This window comes from Pogona vitticeps, chromosome 1 (genome assembly GCF_051106095.1).
Source record: "Pogona vitticeps strain Pit_001003342236 chromosome 1, PviZW2.1, whole genome shotgun sequence".
Taxonomy (NCBI): domain Eukaryota; kingdom Metazoa; phylum Chordata; class Lepidosauria; order Squamata; family Agamidae; genus Pogona; species Pogona vitticeps.
In genome coordinates, this window is record NC_135783.1 from 220,522,915 (window position 1) to 220,540,957 (window position 18,043).

General features: G+C 39.8%; 1 protein-coding gene across 3 annotated transcripts in view; it reads right to left on the reverse strand.

Annotated features, from left to right (window-relative positions):
- ARHGAP15 (Rho GTPase activating protein 15) overlaps nt 1–18,043 on the reverse strand; it is a 541,978-nt gene that overhangs the window by 454,409 nt on the left and 69,526 nt on the right. For all 3 annotated transcript variants that reach the window (XM_020784230.3, XM_020784231.3, XM_020784228.3), the window contains exons 4-5: nt 16,254–16,312; nt 10,475–10,562 (exon numbers count right to left, since the gene is read on the reverse strand). In XM_020784230.3, coding sequence (XP_020639889.3) covers nt 10,475–10,562; nt 16,254–16,312 — 147 coding nt within the window. The remainder of the gene's footprint in view (nt 1–10,474; nt 10,563–16,253; nt 16,313–18,043) is intronic.

An 18,043-nucleotide genomic window follows, 5' to 3' on the forward strand; every position in this document is an offset into this window, starting at 1 on the left:
GACCAGGAATGGATTTTTAACAAACAAAAGAACAAGGTTTATTCAAATAACAAACAGGGTAAATAAAAAGATCAAGTAAATAAGGTACTGTAACGTGGCAAAGTCCCAAACATATACATATAACAGTTTGGTTCCCACAGAACCCTTTAAAGTAAAGCACAGACCCTGAACCTATCAGTTCTGGCTACCTATAAAGAAACCTGAACCTATCAGGTATGTACTAACTGACACACAGTTGTACTCAGTCTGACACACAGACTCCAACTCCAGCTTCTCCTAACTTCTCCACACAAGCTCCAAATATATACAGTACAGCTCCTCCCCCTGATGTCCCGCCTTCCACTCCCCATAGGATGGAACTTTCCCTCCAAACCCATGACAGACAGGTACCATCAGTGCTGTATGTGACAGGTGCCCACCCATGCCCATGATTGTCAATGTACGTGCCTCCTGAACTATTCACCTCTTTAACATTTTGAAAAAGCTAGCATTCTTGTGCTTCTCCCAGCAATCCTGTACATTACAATGAGGGAATATAACAGCACTCCCAGTGTTATTGGACTTCAGCTGTCGGCAACATAATCTAAAAACAAGGATGATGGGATCTGCCGTTTGACAATGTCTAGAAGGCCATGCATTCCTCATCTTTCCTCAGTACTGCTCCTTTCTTTCCCTGACCATCCAGGTGGACAAACTGAGGAGCCTCATCCAGCAAAACATCATATGCCATGTAAATAAGCATGTTATTTATGAACTGTACCAAGGGCACCTGGTTAACTAGTTGGCTCATCTTCCAGATCTGGAGGCTCTTAGGAGTGGGTGTGTACTCCACACCCACTACTAAGGCAAAAGTCACCCTGAAATATTTTAGGACATCATTTGCCCTAAACATATTTAGGAAATATTTAGGAAATATTTTAGGACATCATTAGCCCTTTCTCTTCTTCGTCAAGCCTATCCTAATCCCTCACACATCCTGAAGGAGAGAGAGGTTAAACTAACTCTCCAACAAAGTCATGTCTTTGCCCCATGTTTTTCAATCAAGCCAATTATGTTATATCAAAGCTACTAGAAGAAGCTGTGCTTGGAAACTGCAACAAGTGCCTGTTACAATGGAATATCGCTTTCACGAATATGGATTTGGGATACATTTTCACTTAGCAAATTAGTTTTCAGAAGGCTAATAACCTGAGGTAACTATCTTCTTCTGAATCAATTCGGGGGGGGGGAATGCATAGTCGACTAGCATTTTATGTCAAAATGGAGATTTGTTTAAAAATATATTTTCCTTGAAGACCACTGATGACAACTTCATCTAAGTCAGTGGTTCTTAACCTTTGTTACTCAGATGCTTTTAAACTGCAGCTCCCAGAAACCCCAGCCAGCACAGCTGGTGGTGAAGGCTTCTGGGAGTTGCAGTCCAAAACTCCTGAGTAACCCAAGGTTAAGAACCAGTGATCTAAGCCATATACAGTCATAAAATATTTCATATCACAATAAGGCCAATTTATGGTAAAACGATAGAATATGTAGTTGGATAGCATCTAAAACTTTTGCTGTGTTTCAGGAGCATGAACAGCTACATATTGTAAACCATTTTAGTTCACCCATCAAGACCTCCTGAAACTTCACTAACAGCAAATGAGGCCACGGTACTGCTGATCCCATGGGATATGAAATCTATAGCCCAATATTCTGGCCAGTTACTTATAAGGTCAATGCTATTATGCCAACAGTGTTCTGCATTGCCAGACATAACATGCTAATTGTGCACAGCCTTTCCAGATCCTAAAATGATGCATGAACACTCATGACTGATACAACCCTATAATCATGCTGCACATCTCATTTGATAGTGATACATCTCATGTGTATTGGGATCTTAATTAGCAGACAACCTGAAAAGACAAATTCCCTCATTCCCACCAACTTCTGTCTCTTATAATATCAATGGAGCTGAATCAGTGCAAGCCACAATACCACCTTATGCATTTACAGGATCTGCCACAACATTCTTTCTCCAGACCACCTCACACATTCTTGAAATGAGTACTATAGAGCAAGTCCAGAGTAGTCAGTTGACTAAATGGATGGGGTACAAATTCAATAAATAAATAAATAAGTGTTAAAGCAAATGCTATCTTTGTGTAGATTCACACAGAAGCACATGTTCACATAGATTAATGCCTTTCGGTATCCACAGATCTATGGGGACTTCGAGGCAATGTCACTTCCATTCCAGATTGTTATATAGGTTGCATGAGCACATTAAGAAACCTCTTGCCCATATATGACCTTTGTCTTTCTCACCCTATAGTGGCCTCTAGTCTAACTAATATGGGGATAATCCTTGGAAGCAGACGTGTTTGGGCTGTTAGGAATACCTTCCCTATACTACACCATGCCAATATCCATCTCTAAGTGGCAATTCAATAAAATTCTGTTCTGGTTTATGCAGTGCTGAAGTATGTTTAAAAATTCAAAAGGAGGAGAAAAGGTTAACAAAATTATTGTAGGGTGTTAACTTCATACGTATATTAGTTACTAGATGTCTGAGGTGTACATGCGGGTGACCTATCTCCCACTGTATGATAATCTTTCCAGCCATCTGCAGGCTCCCTTGTCTCCTTATGTTTCAATTAAAGCTCATGAGATAGCATTGCCATGGGGTGTTTTCAGATTCAGAAGTATTGGCAGCCAGAAAGACTGGAGAGTGATTAATGTATAATACAAACACACACACACAAATATACTCAATCATATTACAGCAATAAGGAAAGCGCAAACACACCACCAAAAAAGTAAGAAAATCAAAAGTGCCCTGAGAGTAGGGAGGAAGAGAGTAGTTTTTTTTTTGTAAGGAAACAATACCATAAATCCAGCAAGTTTAGCAGTAACAAATAAGCAGAAGCTTCTACTAATTGTTTAGACTCCCCTTTGTCTTGCTCCTGCCCCGCCCCCATGTTTTGCCCAGCTCTTCCTTGTCTCAAGGCGAATCATGACTTCAACCCTCAGCTGAGTTCCCAGAAGCCTGTGTGAGATAAAATGCCACTTAATGGCCAGGATCTTTCTGGTGTTTCTGTAAGCTATGCCTAAGTTGCAACAGCTAATTGTAACCACTTGATAAGGTGCCAAGATGTGTACTGAGAGCATGGCTGATAGCATGCATCACTGCACAACTGGGAAGTACCTAGCTGTGGAAAGTTACACAGACTTTATGTAAAAACCTATGGGATTCTGGCCAATGTTTTTGGAAGTCCAATTGAATCAGAGACTCATAGGGCTAAAGTAGGTCATGCAAGATGATCCACCCTATCAGGGCTTGGAAAAACACCTACCACGGGCATTGTCTTCATTTTTCACATGCACAGGTTGAAGGCAGCTCTGCCAATAGATTTCAGCTCTATGTAAAATAGAAAGAACAAGTACAGTGGTGCCTCGACTTATGAACTTAATTGGTTCCGGAACTCTGGTTGTAACTCAAAATGGTCATAAGTTGAAACACCATTTCCCATTGAAATGCACTGAAATGCAATTAATCTGTTCCGGCTGAAGGAAAAAATCACCAAAAAAACCACACACACACACAGCAAAACACTGCGAGACCCATTGGACACATGATTAGTCCATTCTGGCCAAAGGGGGGGGGGGGAGAAAAGCAAACAAACTGTGCAAGACCGTTCGGAAATGCAAAAAAAGGGGAAAGCAGAAAGCAAACAAACCGTCAAGACCCATTGGAAATTGGGGAAAAACACCCAAAAAGCAAACAAACCCTGCAAGACCCATCAGACATGGGAAAAGAAAAAACCAAAAAGCAAACAAACCCCCCAACACCCATCGGAAATGGGGAGGGAACCCAAAAAACAAACAAACCCTGCAAGACCCATCACAGCATAGAACCATAATCCTATCACCCAGCCCAAAACCACACTGCAAAATCCACCCAGAACAGTTTTATGAAAGCAGAAAGCAGCACCTTACCAGGCAGTCCGAAGCCTCCTCTGAACGCACACTCTCTAACCGTTGGGGTGAAAGAGATACAAAGAAGCAGCCTCTTCACCTACCAATGGTTAGCATTTTGAATTCCCCGCCTTTTTCCCCTGCCTTTTTTCTGTTCATAACTGGAAGCTCTGGCCGCAAGTCAAAGCAAAATTGTGCATCCAGAGCTGGTCGTAACTCGAAATGGTCATAAGTTGGGGCGTTTGTAAGTCGAGGCACCACTGTATAATGCTTTATTTTTCTTTTGCTTTCACCTACATTGTTTGTACAAACTAATACAGCTAGCTCTTCTACAACAGAAAGAATCAGGTTTCCCCTGAATTCCAAAACTGAACCACAAATTCAGATCAATTGATTCTTTAATCCACATATTTATGGGCTCCTGTTGAACTGTGGATAGCTTGACTAATTAACTAATCATATTTAAAGGCTCCTTTCTCAGAAAAACAATTGGTAAAACCTGTGACTCCATGTTTTGCCTTACATTTCCAGTTTTGCTAGGGCTAGACTTACTTTTTATTAAAAGAAAAGAAAATTTGGAATCTAGGCCATCTGACGAGCTAAAGGAGCACCTGTTGGCATGGTTAAAATCTGAATGAAATATGGCGAGATCATAATATGTCAATACTAGTATTCACATCATTTTAAAAATTGGAAACAGTTGGAAATAAAAGATAACAAAACTGGATGAGGTACTTGGAGGCAATGCCGATTTATAAATAAACCTACGCTTAGTTTGCTTTATTACATTTCTATATGTTAAAATATCAGTTGGAATGTACCCTGTCTCCCTGAAAATAAGACCTAACCTGAAAATAAGCCCTAGTATGCTTTGTCAGGATGCTCATAATATAAGCCCTACCCCAAAAATAAGCCCCAGTTAAGTGAAACCCCACCCTCCACCATTGTGCAGCAACCAGAAGAAGATGACATGACTGTATTTGAATAAATGTAGATTGTTGTACATGGAAAAAAAATCCCCTGAAAATAAGCCCTAATGAATTTTTGGGAGCAAAAATTAATATAAGACCCTGCCTTATTTTGGGGAAATATGGTACAGTACTTCATTTCTAATATACATTTGCTGGAACGGAGATATTTGACTGTTTTAGTTCCATATTTTGCATCCTTAAAAAATGATCTCTTTATACTCAGCCCTTAATCAAGAATTACTGAATTAACGTGTTTATGGTTTTATAGTATATCCATCTTTTTGGTAAATCACATCATTTTCCGGCTAAAATAAGATTGCTACATTATTAAATTCATACTACAATGAATGAACATTGACTTTATTACATTACTGAATTAATGGTTGAATTCTTCCATTCTCCAAAGTAAACAATACTTGAAAGTAAAATCAGTAAACAAATAATTTTTAATGAAATCACATGTGTACATTTACTTGCTTTTCCTCTATCAAGAATTATAGCAGGGTGAATAGTTTCTTGAAAACATCATATTAGTTGCATCAGAAACAAATCAGTTTGCCTCCATAGAGTTCCTTTGTTAAAGAACTTTTTTTTACTGATTGTTAGGCTTGTAGGGGTAAAAGTTCTGCCTTTTCCATTATTAGCAAGTATACTTTGGCAGTGGGAGAACTCAGCCATTAACAAAACAAGGTAATGAGCCCAATGTTTTGTAACAAAACTAGTTCCTATGTAGCAGAGTTTTCTAGTCTGATGTATAATAACAAACAAAAGTATTCTCGCACCTTTGAGACAAACAGATTTATTTTAGTAATATCTTTTGTAGATTACAATCCATTTGTGACTAAGAAAGTGGATTATAATCCATGAAAGCTGTCAGAGAAATAAATCTGTTCATTTTAAAGGAGTGAGAATACTTTCTTTTTCTTTTTCTCCTTTTGTTTCTGTTACAGAAACAGATTAAGAGAGCTATCTTTTTAAAAATGTTGACTACAAAAGCTGAAATCCCATTGGTTAATGAAGCAATTTAGACTAGAGTAGGCCCATTTGAATCAATGAAACATATGAAGAACTTGACAGACAAAACTCCCCACTGATTCAGTGGAGCTACTCTACTGCAATGTCGTATGCTAAGCCACTGGTTCTTAACCTTGGGTTACTCAGGAGTTTTGGACTGCAACTCCCAGAAGCCTTCACCACCAGCTGTCCTGACTGGGGTTTCTGGGAGTTGCAGTTAAAAAACATCCGAGTAACAAAGGTTAAGAACCACTGTGCTAAGCAATACGCTTCAGTCAATGTAGGTTTGCTTTTATTCATTTTAAGAAGCAAGAGGGGAGCCATGTGCATATCCAACTACTGTTCTATATTCGCCGGCGCCTTCTCAATTTTCTGTTTTAACTTCAGCTCTGGGGCTAAAGAAAAAGCCAGGCAGTCAAAATTCCATGATTGACTGACGTTAAGCCGTAACAGGATCATATTGGAAGGAGAAGTTCCCATTGTCACTCTTCACGAAAGAAAGAGAGAAAGAAAGAGAGATTGAAGACAACATTAAGAGTTATCTTCACTTTCATTTCATTATAATAAATCAAATATTATATTATATTATTCATCAAATAAATCTGATAATAAGAGCAGAAACACCATGCAGATAATAGTTAAAGGAGTGCATCTATCTGTTGGGCAACAGGATTATGTGCTGTGTCATTCCAGTTGCAGGTAGGTTTAGGAAGAGGAGGATGAGCAATATAGTTTGCTGTGTAAATTGATTTGACCGACTGGATGGGGTAAAATAGAAGTCAATTTCAAATTTTTTCTTTACTTCCTCATGTGTTAACCTCTCTCAGTATCTCTACCTGCCCCACTAAAAAATAGGTTATCTCTTGCACTTGCCCTTTCTAAATAAGAAAAAGGAAACTGGGAGAAGAACTTCCATTGTCTTTTTTACATCTGGAAACTGAATGAGGGACATGAGTTCTAAAGGAATTATTGGAGGAAATGAAGTAAAACAAGTAATCAGCTTCAGACTTGCTAGACTGCAGCTTATAAGGGAAGTGTGTGTGTGTGTGTGTTTGTTTACAATGGGGGAACAGGTGGGAAAGATAAGGTCACAATTACCACTCCCAGCTGGATATAATTCAGGAATAACAGTCTGATGGAGACCACAAGGGCACATGGACACTGCACAGCCCCTGTCCCTCCAACCCCTAAACCAGGTTTAACCATCCATCAAAAGGATTCCAACCCAAACATGACAAAAACAAATCGAACATAACATTACAGAATTCAAGAGGGAGGGAAGGGTAGACTGACGTACTGGCAGCCTGACAAAGTTTTTTTTTTACAGTTTCTTTACAGTTAAAGCAGTTTTTCTTAGGGAACAAAAAAGGCAAACTAAAACTAAACTAAACTAAATTAAAAGAATCATGTGATAGATCTTATTTTTCATGGAATATTGAAACGGTCTGTTGACTTATTCAATAAAAATGTATGTATGTATTTCTCATGGGGCCCTACTGGAGTCACAAAAGTCTGATTTATTAATATTAATTAATTAATTAATTGACTGATTGATTAACTAAAAAGCATACACAATTTTAATATGCTATTATTATAATTTTTGTTTTAAACAATTGTGTCAAGTTTTAAGATATGGTACTGCAGCCAAAACTTTGTTCACAACCCAGATTCAATCTCAAATAGCTGGTCTGAGGTAGACTGAGCCTTCCATCCTTCCAAGGTCAACTCAGCTCTCTGCCCAGAGAGTGATTTAAGTGTTATGGGGCAGTATATAAGCAGCATGCTTATTTACTGCTGCTTTTGGTGTTTGCCCCCCAAACCCAGAATAAGGACGTGAGACAAATATTATGGATTAAAACACAGGCCACACTTTATTGATAATCATTCAGAAAATTTTTGCCAATCAATTTGCATGGGGGGGCCTGCTGTAGTGTGGAAACAGATAAATCCGTAATCATATGGGTGAGTCCCCAGCCCCAGGTTCTCGTGGTCTTAAGGACAGTAGGAACCTGGCTGGCCGCTAATAAACACCCCCAGACCTCAAACCATCTTTACTTGATGACTGTTGGTCCGGAAGTGGCCCAGCGCATCTTTCCCGCCCAGGTGCTGTAATCGCACGATCCGCAGCCCTGGGAGGTCTGATGTGCTGTTAGCTTACCTGATCTTAAAGTGGGACTCACCGAGAAATACCTGTTTTTCCACACTACCCGCCAGTGTGACCAGATTTCCACATAAAATGCCAATAACCCTTACCAGTGTGGGATAGGCAAAAATACAGCCCCATCCAAAAGCCAATCAGGATGAAGATCAAAAATTCCTGTCCGGCCCCTAAAAGGTGACCAGAAAAACTCACACTAGTATAGGGCAGGCGGGGTGGGTGCCAGAAAAGAAGAGGACGATTAGTGAGGAGAACGCCCCTTATATAGCCAGGGGTGTTCTCCCACTCTTTGAACAAGTCTCATGAGACCCTGAAGGTCTTGTGCCATCTATGTGGTGCGGCAAAGCTTAGTTGCGTTGTCAAAGCCTCGTTGGCTTATCAGCGACTTGGTCATAATATGTGTTTACTGTATTTTAAACCTTCTGATGATTTATTGGATAAAGAAAAGAAGTAAACCAGTAAACTCATATCAACACGAAGCAGCTCCCAACAGTTCCATCACAACATCATGACACTGCTGGGAAGTTGCCCTCTTGCCTCAGGTGCTAGCCAGACTGCTCCCTTGCTGGCTTTGGACCCAAAGCACTAGGTAAAATGTGGGGCTGCCAGAGAAAACTGGGCTTTGTACTTTCAGAGAAAGACCTGCAGGATACTCAGGGTTGTGGGGAGATACGTACACCATCTGGACCATTAGACTTGCTCCTTAACTCTGTGGGAGTCATAGACTATTACATGCTGGGAAGAAAAGGAAAGGCATTCCACTTGTGTTCAAAGATACCATTACTGTGCTCTTGCTGACTAGAAAATAGGATTGTTAGCTAAACTCTGGTTCAGTTTTTGGACCTTGGGGGTTAAACCTCTGATTTACTTCCAATTACTGACTATTTTGTTAATATTATTTATTTAAGGCATCCAGTTTTATCCAGTTATTACATAGATAATACCTAAACGGTACGTAAACAAATATTAAAAAGTCTGTGAGCATTAGATTCCAAAACATTTCCCATTAATACCTACTATATTAACGTCCTCATGTTGAATTAAAACAATATGCCATCTTATCACTGCATCATACCAACCTATCACATTACCACTAAGAAAAACATGACATCTTGTTGTTGCTGTTGTTGTTATTGTTCCTCCCTGAAGAACCATTAAAGGAGAGGGGCAAGGGGCCCTGCAGCTAGCATGACCAATGCCACAAACTAATAACAAAGAAAAAACGAAAGTGCGTGTGGCAAGGGGGAGCTCCATATCACCTACCATCTCTGAATTTATTTATTGTTTCTGACTCCTGTCATACAGCGCACCTTTTTGGTCACCCGTCAAACCGATGCGGTTTGGCAGGTTTGATCAAGCCTTGGGATGCCATCACAATACGGCTCTGTCAAAGCTGTCCCTGTTCAGTCTGTAGTGTCAGGAATGTATAGATTTGTGTTTCGCAGAGTCCAGGGCTGTAGAGGCTCAGTATCTGCAGTAACTAGTACTGAAGGGAAACATGCCATGATTATTTGTAGAACATATCTGTCACATCTGTGAAGTCGACAGTCGGTGGCCTCTCCTTGAGGCACAATTAAAGAGAGAGAGAGAAAGAGAGAGAGAAATAGGGTGAATTCTGCTTTGAGGTGCATTAACTATATTAGATAGCATCATAAGGAACGTTCAGGATATGTGAGGCAGATACAGAAGATGTCACATTTAGAGGAAGATAAAAATCACTTTGTTAACTTAACAGTGGTCTGCTCTTTGGTAAGACCCTATATTAAGGTACCATTTATAACTTGCTTTATTATTATTTATTATATGCAAGGCACTTTATAGCAAGCTGAACAGCAACTTAAATTCATGTATTAAAGATGCACACACAGGGTTTAATGCAATTTACATCTTATAATATCGTTTGTAACAGATTCTCATCGCATCATCTGTTAAGCACTTATTACTAATGCATTTTATAACATACTTTATAATACATTATTTGAGGAACTAGTTGCATTTAGAGATCATTTCATAAATAAGAATAAAGCATTTATAACTGGCACCTTAATTTAAAGTGTTACCTCTACATTACTGAAGAGCCACTCACCATCCGTCTCACTTTGCGGCTATTCTCAAAGAGCACCTCTTAATAAAAGATATGCTGAGTTCTATTCCCCTCCCCCCTCACATCTGATTAAAAGTTTATTGAGTCATTTTCTTGCATGTGCTCTCAAAAGTCTAAGGCTTAGCAGCCCTGTGCTTTCCTTCTTTTCTTTTTTATTTTCTTTTTCTATTGGTTTTGGTTTCTTTCCTTTTTTTTCCCCCTGACGGTGCCAAACTTTTTAGTCCATAACATTTCTAAAAAGACGAGATGAGAAAGAAAACTGCTTACCAGATTGGCAACAGCTGGCTGTTTTGGTTCTTTGTAAAATTCTATTTTCTGACCAGTGAGAACAAGCCAGGAAGAAGTCCAGTTTTTCCTTGGAAGAAATAACAACATACGGACACATTGATCAGTTAAATAGACACCAATTTTTTTTTTCAGAAGGGAGGGGGCTCAATAATCTTTGATAGGCCAGCATTCCAAACGATGTATGCATCATATATGGCAGGTACAGGTAACTTTCCATATCATTTTGTACAACAGACAAGTGTGCAAGGTCTGAAGCATGTCAAAAGAACATATAAAGAAACATTTTTTTAATAAAAGAAAGGTGGACAGTGAAAGGGTCTACTGGTGTGCTAACTAGTTGTTGAGGTTTGCTAACATCCATCTACCAGGGAAACATCTTCACCACGACACATGGTCTGGTTTTAAAAACTGGACAATATCAGATCATGCAGGTACTGAATTCTTAAAGTCCAAAATAGACAGACAGCTGATCTTTTCTAACTTTTACCATATAGACAGAATTTATGGTATGGCAAAAAGGAACACGAAGATTTCCCCCTTGCATCTCCCCACCCACTCTGCCACTTTCATAATGTTAGAACTCAGGATGAGGCTGAATGGTGGTAGAATCAGGCCAAATAAAGGAAGTACTTTTTCATACAGGATAAAGTTAAATGGCCAATTGTCTGCAATATGTGCTGATGGCCACCATGTTGAATAGCTTTCAAAGGGTAAATTTGAAATTCATGGAATAAAAGACTTGCAATGGTTACTAATTAGGTTGACTATATATTACTTCAAATTCAGCTCCTGTGGACTCTGAGCTGGTACTGCCCTCATGCCTGACTTATCGGCATTCCATCAGCATCTGGGTGACCACTCTGCGCACAGGTAACTGGCCTAGAAGGTTTTTTTTCCCCTTTGGTCTTAATTGCAAATGTACAATTTAGTCTAAGGAGTTTTGTAGCCCATATTTAGTATCCAAAGAGCTAGATTTCTTATCAATTGTGTTCAAAGTTTTGGTTCAGATTTTTGATTACGATGCTAATATTGTATAGGACAGTCTTTTAAAATTATAATACAGTAGAAGGAAAGAAGGAAGAATAATAGGGAGGAAATCAAAGGGATAAGCTATCAGAAAGGCTGTAGAAACTATATCCATGGGATTACTTCATGCATTATATACTGTACACAGACAATCCAATTAAAATATCAACCACATGAACAGAACGGACAACAAAGGACCCCTATGAAGCACATAGATTAGCCCTGGATAAAACAAAGGAATGGCCTCCCACAGAATAGTGTCCTTGTACCTTTACTTTTTAACATTTACAGAAATGGCCAACCAACATTCACATACTCCAGGAGTTTCATCAATTTTGGGGCCCCTGAAGCTTGAACTGTTATGGGTGTCTCTTTGCAACCAGCAATCAGGCCTGAGTAACCACTGCTACCTCCTTCAACAGGGTTGTTCCATGAAATAATAATAATTGAATCATATATCTAATTAATACAATTAAAAAAAAAACCTTTCTCATACAGTGGCCACCAAATTTTTAAGCAATGTGGGTGAAAGTTGATTCTGGGGCCCCTCCAGGATTAGGGGCTCTGAAGCTTAAGCTTCATTAGTTTCATAGTAGAGCCATGTGAGTTTCATATGCCAACGATCTTGCCTAGACAGTCCTGGGGAATACATCTGAAGCCATTGCACACCAGCTAACCTCTTCATTGGAAGATATTTCCGTATATTATAAAAACAACTGACTAAAACCAAACTCTTTAAAAACACAGGTCTGTGTCTTCCACTTAAAGAACAGAGAAGGAGAGAGCAAGTCCAAGTTAGCCAGGAAGGCAAGATTTTGGAACATTCCCCTACCCCCAAAGTATTTGGGTATCATTCTGGATTGAACTCTGAACTACCAACCAAATAAACAAAAAAACATTGTCTAAATGCCAAATAAAAACATACCACCAGAAATGACATACTTTGGAAACTGGCTTACAAATGGGAAGAACAACAGCTTTGTCCGTGTGCTACGTCACAGAAGAATATGCTAGTGTTGTATGGTATAAACCAGCACATGCCAAACAAATGTATGTAACTCTTGATGAATCAGGCAAAATTATTACTGGCTGCCTGAAATCTATTCCCATTGAAAAAGTCAATTATTTGCTGGCATTTCCACTCCAGAAGTACATCGAGAGGTGCTAGCAAATAATGAACGAAATAAAGTACTCTGTTTCCCTGAAAATAAGACCTAACCTCAAAATAAACCCTAGTACGATTTTTCAGGATGCTCGTAATATAAGCCCTACCCCAAAAATAAGCCCCAGTTAAGTGAAACCCCGCCCTCCACCATTGTTCAGCCACCAGAAGAAGATGACATGACTGTATTTGAATAAATGTAGCTTGTTGTACATGGAAAAAATAAAACATCCCCTGAAAATAAGCCCTACTGCATTTTTGGAGCAAAAATTAATATAAGACCCTGTCTTATTTCTGGGGAAACACAGTAATACAGCACCAAAAGCATCTATTTCACAGACACCAACCTCTAAATGAAGGCTAAAATCAAGGGAAAGTTTTCTGATAATCTCTTAAGCTCTAAATATTAAACCAGAAGAGGCTAGGCTAAACCTATGGAGAGCAAAAGCAACGCCCAAATGGATTGGCGCTGAAGAGTGTCTCCTTCCAGGCCAAGCCCCTAGCTAGACCATCAGATTAAAAACTCCTACTACTATGCTTTTTCTCCAAAAAAATTGTAAACAGTTGTTTTACATAACTGCATACATTATAACAAGCTTTACAACAAATTTTAAACTGAAAGCAAGGAACATCTATAGCTTCCTTACTATGGCCATAGTATTTGCATTCTAGCAAATGGACACCTGATGGCAGCACACCATTAAGATCAATGTGGCTTATGTTGCTATACATCCTTAAAGAAGCAAGTATGTACTTGAAGTTTGAGATGGGAGTTTCACTGTTACAAGGTTTCCTCCATTGTCTAACCACATGAGAAAGAAATGAGAGTTGATGTATTTCAATCCTGCACTGGGCATGAACAGCCACTATCCAGATCTTCCATTTCTGGTCTCCATATGTGAATGTGTGGTTTTAAAAGCATGAAAAAGAAGGCTCAAAATATCATCAGATTCAGGTAACCTTTTGCAGATCACGTCTCACTTTTTCAACAAATATTAACATTTTCAGGGGGAATGAACTGACTCAAATGTTTGCCTTCTCCCTCTGCCATCTCAACCTGTTTTACAAGACTATGGTATGAAAAAGTGTAGGAGAGAAGCCCAGTGCCCCTGCCCTGAGGTTCCCTCAGAGAAAAGATGGAACTAAAAACAGAACAAACCAATGAGTGAATAATGGCCTCTGATGCTGACAAGCATTTGATATGCTAGGAAAATACCAGAAACCTTCACAAGCGGAAAATCTCTATTAGTACAATACAGTGGTGCCTCGCATAACGAGTGCACCGTATAGCGATGTTTCCATATAGCGATCCCTTTTTCGGGATCGCTATACGGAAACATACCCGATCTTCGCAATGGGGAAAACCCGCATTGCGAAGATCAGGTATTGCGGCGGCCATTTTGGAGCCGCCGAACAGCTGATCGGCGGTTCCAAAATGGCCACCGGAAGCCCGGAAATGGCTGCCGGCAGCCGTTTTCGCGCCCTGCCCTCGCTTAGCGAAGGCGCGAAAATGGCTGCCAGCACCTGGAATCCTCGCTGAACGGGTAAGTAACGAAGGTATTGGAACGCATTAAACGAAGTTTAATGCGTTCCAATACCTTTCCCCTACCCGTTTAGCGATGATTCCGTATAGCGAGGGTTAATCCGGAATGGATTAACCTCGCTATACGGGGCACCACTGTATAGTATTAGGGCACAATTCTAAAGCAATCCAGATCGGTACTGTATAAGGACTCATTAATGCATAATTCAGTGTTGGCGCAGAATTCCTGCAATAGCAAAGGATTCCACTTTCTCCTTCAGGGCGAACTCCCTGACTATCAACCATCCTCTCCGTGTGGACTGGTGCTTCAGAGTAGGAGTGGGCAACTTTAGCACACTGGCCAATTTTGCCCCTCTGGACCTGTCATGAGCTGCAACTCGTACGTGGCCTGTCCTTCCAAATCTTGGCAGCAGGCTGCAAAAAGCCATTGAACAAAGCAGAAAACACTGCTTTTAATTTCTTTCAGTAATTTACTACTAGATTTCAGCAGTGATGATTTCAAATGACTGAGGGCTACAGAAAGGGACATGAGGGTCCATGGGCAATGTTTTGCTCACCCCTGCTTCAGAGAAATAACTAGTTAAAAAAAAACCTCCAGGTAAAAACTGAGGTGTTTTCACTTGAGACTGTTCTAAATGTCACAGTAACTATAAGGAAAAACAGCTACATGAATACAGATGCAGAGTCAGAGAGCTTAAATTGCCTCTGAAATGTGCTAATCCAGCTCCTGAATCCCCTGATGTATTTTCTACACTCAAAAACCGCTAATTACAGATGACATTTCCAGCTCCAGTTTGAAAACCAATGATTTCCCTTCCTCTCAAATTAGGATCTGGGCAGGATGATCCATATGTTTGCCACTGCAAGTTTGAAGTCCTCTGCCCGAGGCTGAAAGTAGAAGTGGCACAGGAACTACATCTTGCAAAAACAGCACCTATTAAAGAAATCAGGAAAATAAAGCATGCGACTCAAATCTCCAAAATGTTCCCCACTTCTAGGACTGTAGTCTAAAGCAGCCCCTCCTAAGCTGAAACCCTCTAGCTGTTTTGGGCTATGACATCCATTAATTGCCCCAAATCAATGTAATCCTCCAGGATATGTGGGTGAGGGCTTGTAGGAAAGATAGTCCAAGATATATTGAAAGTATCAAGTTTTAGAAGGCAACTTTAACCATACATCATGGCCTCTGGCATACAAAAGCCTAGCCAGGTCCCTGTGCAAAACAAATAAAATATAAATATAAAGGTTTCTGTTTTATGCAGAATTGGGTACACATGTTGTTACTGACACTTAAGGAACTTAAAAAACAAACCAACCAAAGATCCTGAAAATGGCTGTGAATGTTTTTCTTTTGCCATATTTTTAGTATAATAAAATGTGTTTTTCTGAAAACAGGCATTGTGCAATGAGTTTGGCTGCTGCTTAGTGAAAAAGAAATATCGCCCTTTTGCAGATTTTCAAAACAGAAGGAGGAATCATGGATTCTCTGTATACAGTGGTGCCTCGCTTAACGAGCGCACCGTTTAAGGACGACTCAGCATAGCGACACGTTTTTGCAATTGCTAATGTGATCGCATTGTGATGATTCCAATGGGCGAAAATCGCATTGCGATGATTGGTAAACGTTTCACTTACAGATCTTCGCATTGCAATGTTCTAAAAACAGCTGATCAGCGGTTCCAAAATGGCCACTGGAAGAATAAAATGGCCACCCGCAGCGTTTTTGCACCCTGCCCTCGCTTACCGAGGCGGCGAAAATGGCGGCCAGATGGCGAATCTTCGCTTACCGGTGAGTTTTTGCCCCATAGGAATGCATTAAATGGAGTTCCGTATAGCGATGTTTCCAGATAGCAATGTTAATCCTGGAACGGATTAACGTCGCTATGCGGGGCACCACTGTATATAATAACAATTTAGGTCCCATGTTACATTAGACTACTCCACATATCAAGTTTTACAGCTACTCCATGAACACATCAATGACTTGAACATTTCTTCTTCTATAAGATTTTATTATTGCCTCATACCTTAGCTTCTTGCCTCCATCTGCTATTTTTGCCTTTAGAAGGTACCCTTCTTTAATCACCTGGAAGACAGTAGAACCAGATGCAAAATTTTTATTTGTACTTCCACATTTTCCAAAAGTATCATACTGCTAAATAAATCATCCTCATTCAACATATAATTTTAATATATGTTCAAATATACAGTTGAGTTGGTTTAATCAGGTGTGACAAGGAATCTGACACAGAATCTTAAAAAAAGTAAAAATAAAAAGGAAGGCACATGATGGGTGTATTGCACATTCTGAAGCATTGTGAGAAACTGTGCATGGTGTTCATTTAGTACTTATTAGAGGTGTGGCAGTGTGGATATGTTGGCTAAGAGAGGTCACCAACTCTTCTGAGGTCTGTCCTCAAGCCTGGAGCCAGGCTTGGACATTCAGTGGCTTTCAAAGTTCAAACAACGCAAGAAGCAACTTTAGGTGACACCAGTTTCCATCTAGCAAGCAAGCCCAGATAATTTTCTAGCATGGATCTCAGAGGGTAGGTTGATTTTTCCCCCTTTGTAATGCTCAGCTTTTCTTAAATGTGATCTCCCTCTGGACACTGATTTCTTCTTAGAGAAAAGCTAGGAGACAGTAGCTTTTTAATTATTTCTTTCTGCAGAGCAGTTTGAGTTCAATCACACATTTAGTGTTGCTTCAGCACATGGAAACATCCAGAATTTTCTAGGCCTAGACAAAAGATACCTGGATACCTACCCAAAGAGAGCATCATGGTGCCTGCCTTGCTACCCAGTTCGCCAGAGCAGAAAGAGCAGGGAAAGGAGAACTCATTAGAGGCATCTGGAGCAGGTGTCGTATGGATGAGCACATGAAGAACCACAGTTAAAGGTAAGTTACTTGTTGATTTCTTGGCAGTAGTGTTTATTTGTTTGTTTGGGAAGATCAGAATAAAGACCACAAAAATTCATTCATGTAATTCATGTAGAAGGAGCACCCACCAAGACAGCCATTATGAAAATTTGCAGTCCAAGATTACAAGCAGTTCACCAAGACATTTCACAACAGTGGAGGGGCTCAGATAACAGACAAAAGTTAAACTGCACTGTGAAAAAGCTGGAATAGCCACCAGAAACAACATAAGCAAGGAAAATGATAGTCTGCTTGTCTTTAGCAAAACCAGAATGTAACTCTGTAGGATATCAAGCCAAAAGAACCAAGATCACTTAGCTCATTAGGACGTCCATGTGCATGGTTTAAATTCCACTTTGGACCTCCTTCGCTTTAGCAGGATCAGAACAGGGCGGGGTCCATTCTATTAGTGATTCGCAACATTAGAACATTTGAAAAGTGGAGAAGAAAACCACGTATAATTATAAAATGCATACAGACATGCATCCATCAAAAGGTACAAAAAAAGCATGCAAACATATATTTTAACTACTACAACAACAACAACAACAACAACAACAACAACAACAACAACAACAACAATAGTGTGCTACCAAGTTGATTCCAACTTTTAGTGACACTGTGCAGGGTTTCCTAGGTGACGAAGACACAGAAGTAATTTACTATTATCTTCTTTTGCCTAAGGCCGCACAAGCTGGCTCTTCAACCAGGACACGTAGTGGGAATCAAACTCCCAACCTCTGGTTTCACAGCCAGATACCTAAACCCCTGAGCTATCCAGACAGCTATTTGAAAAATATGTGCACAATTATTTTTTAAAAATATGCACACAAAAATGTGTATGTTTGGAAAAATATGCACAAAAATGCATTTAATTTTTACTCACATGAAAAATGGGGT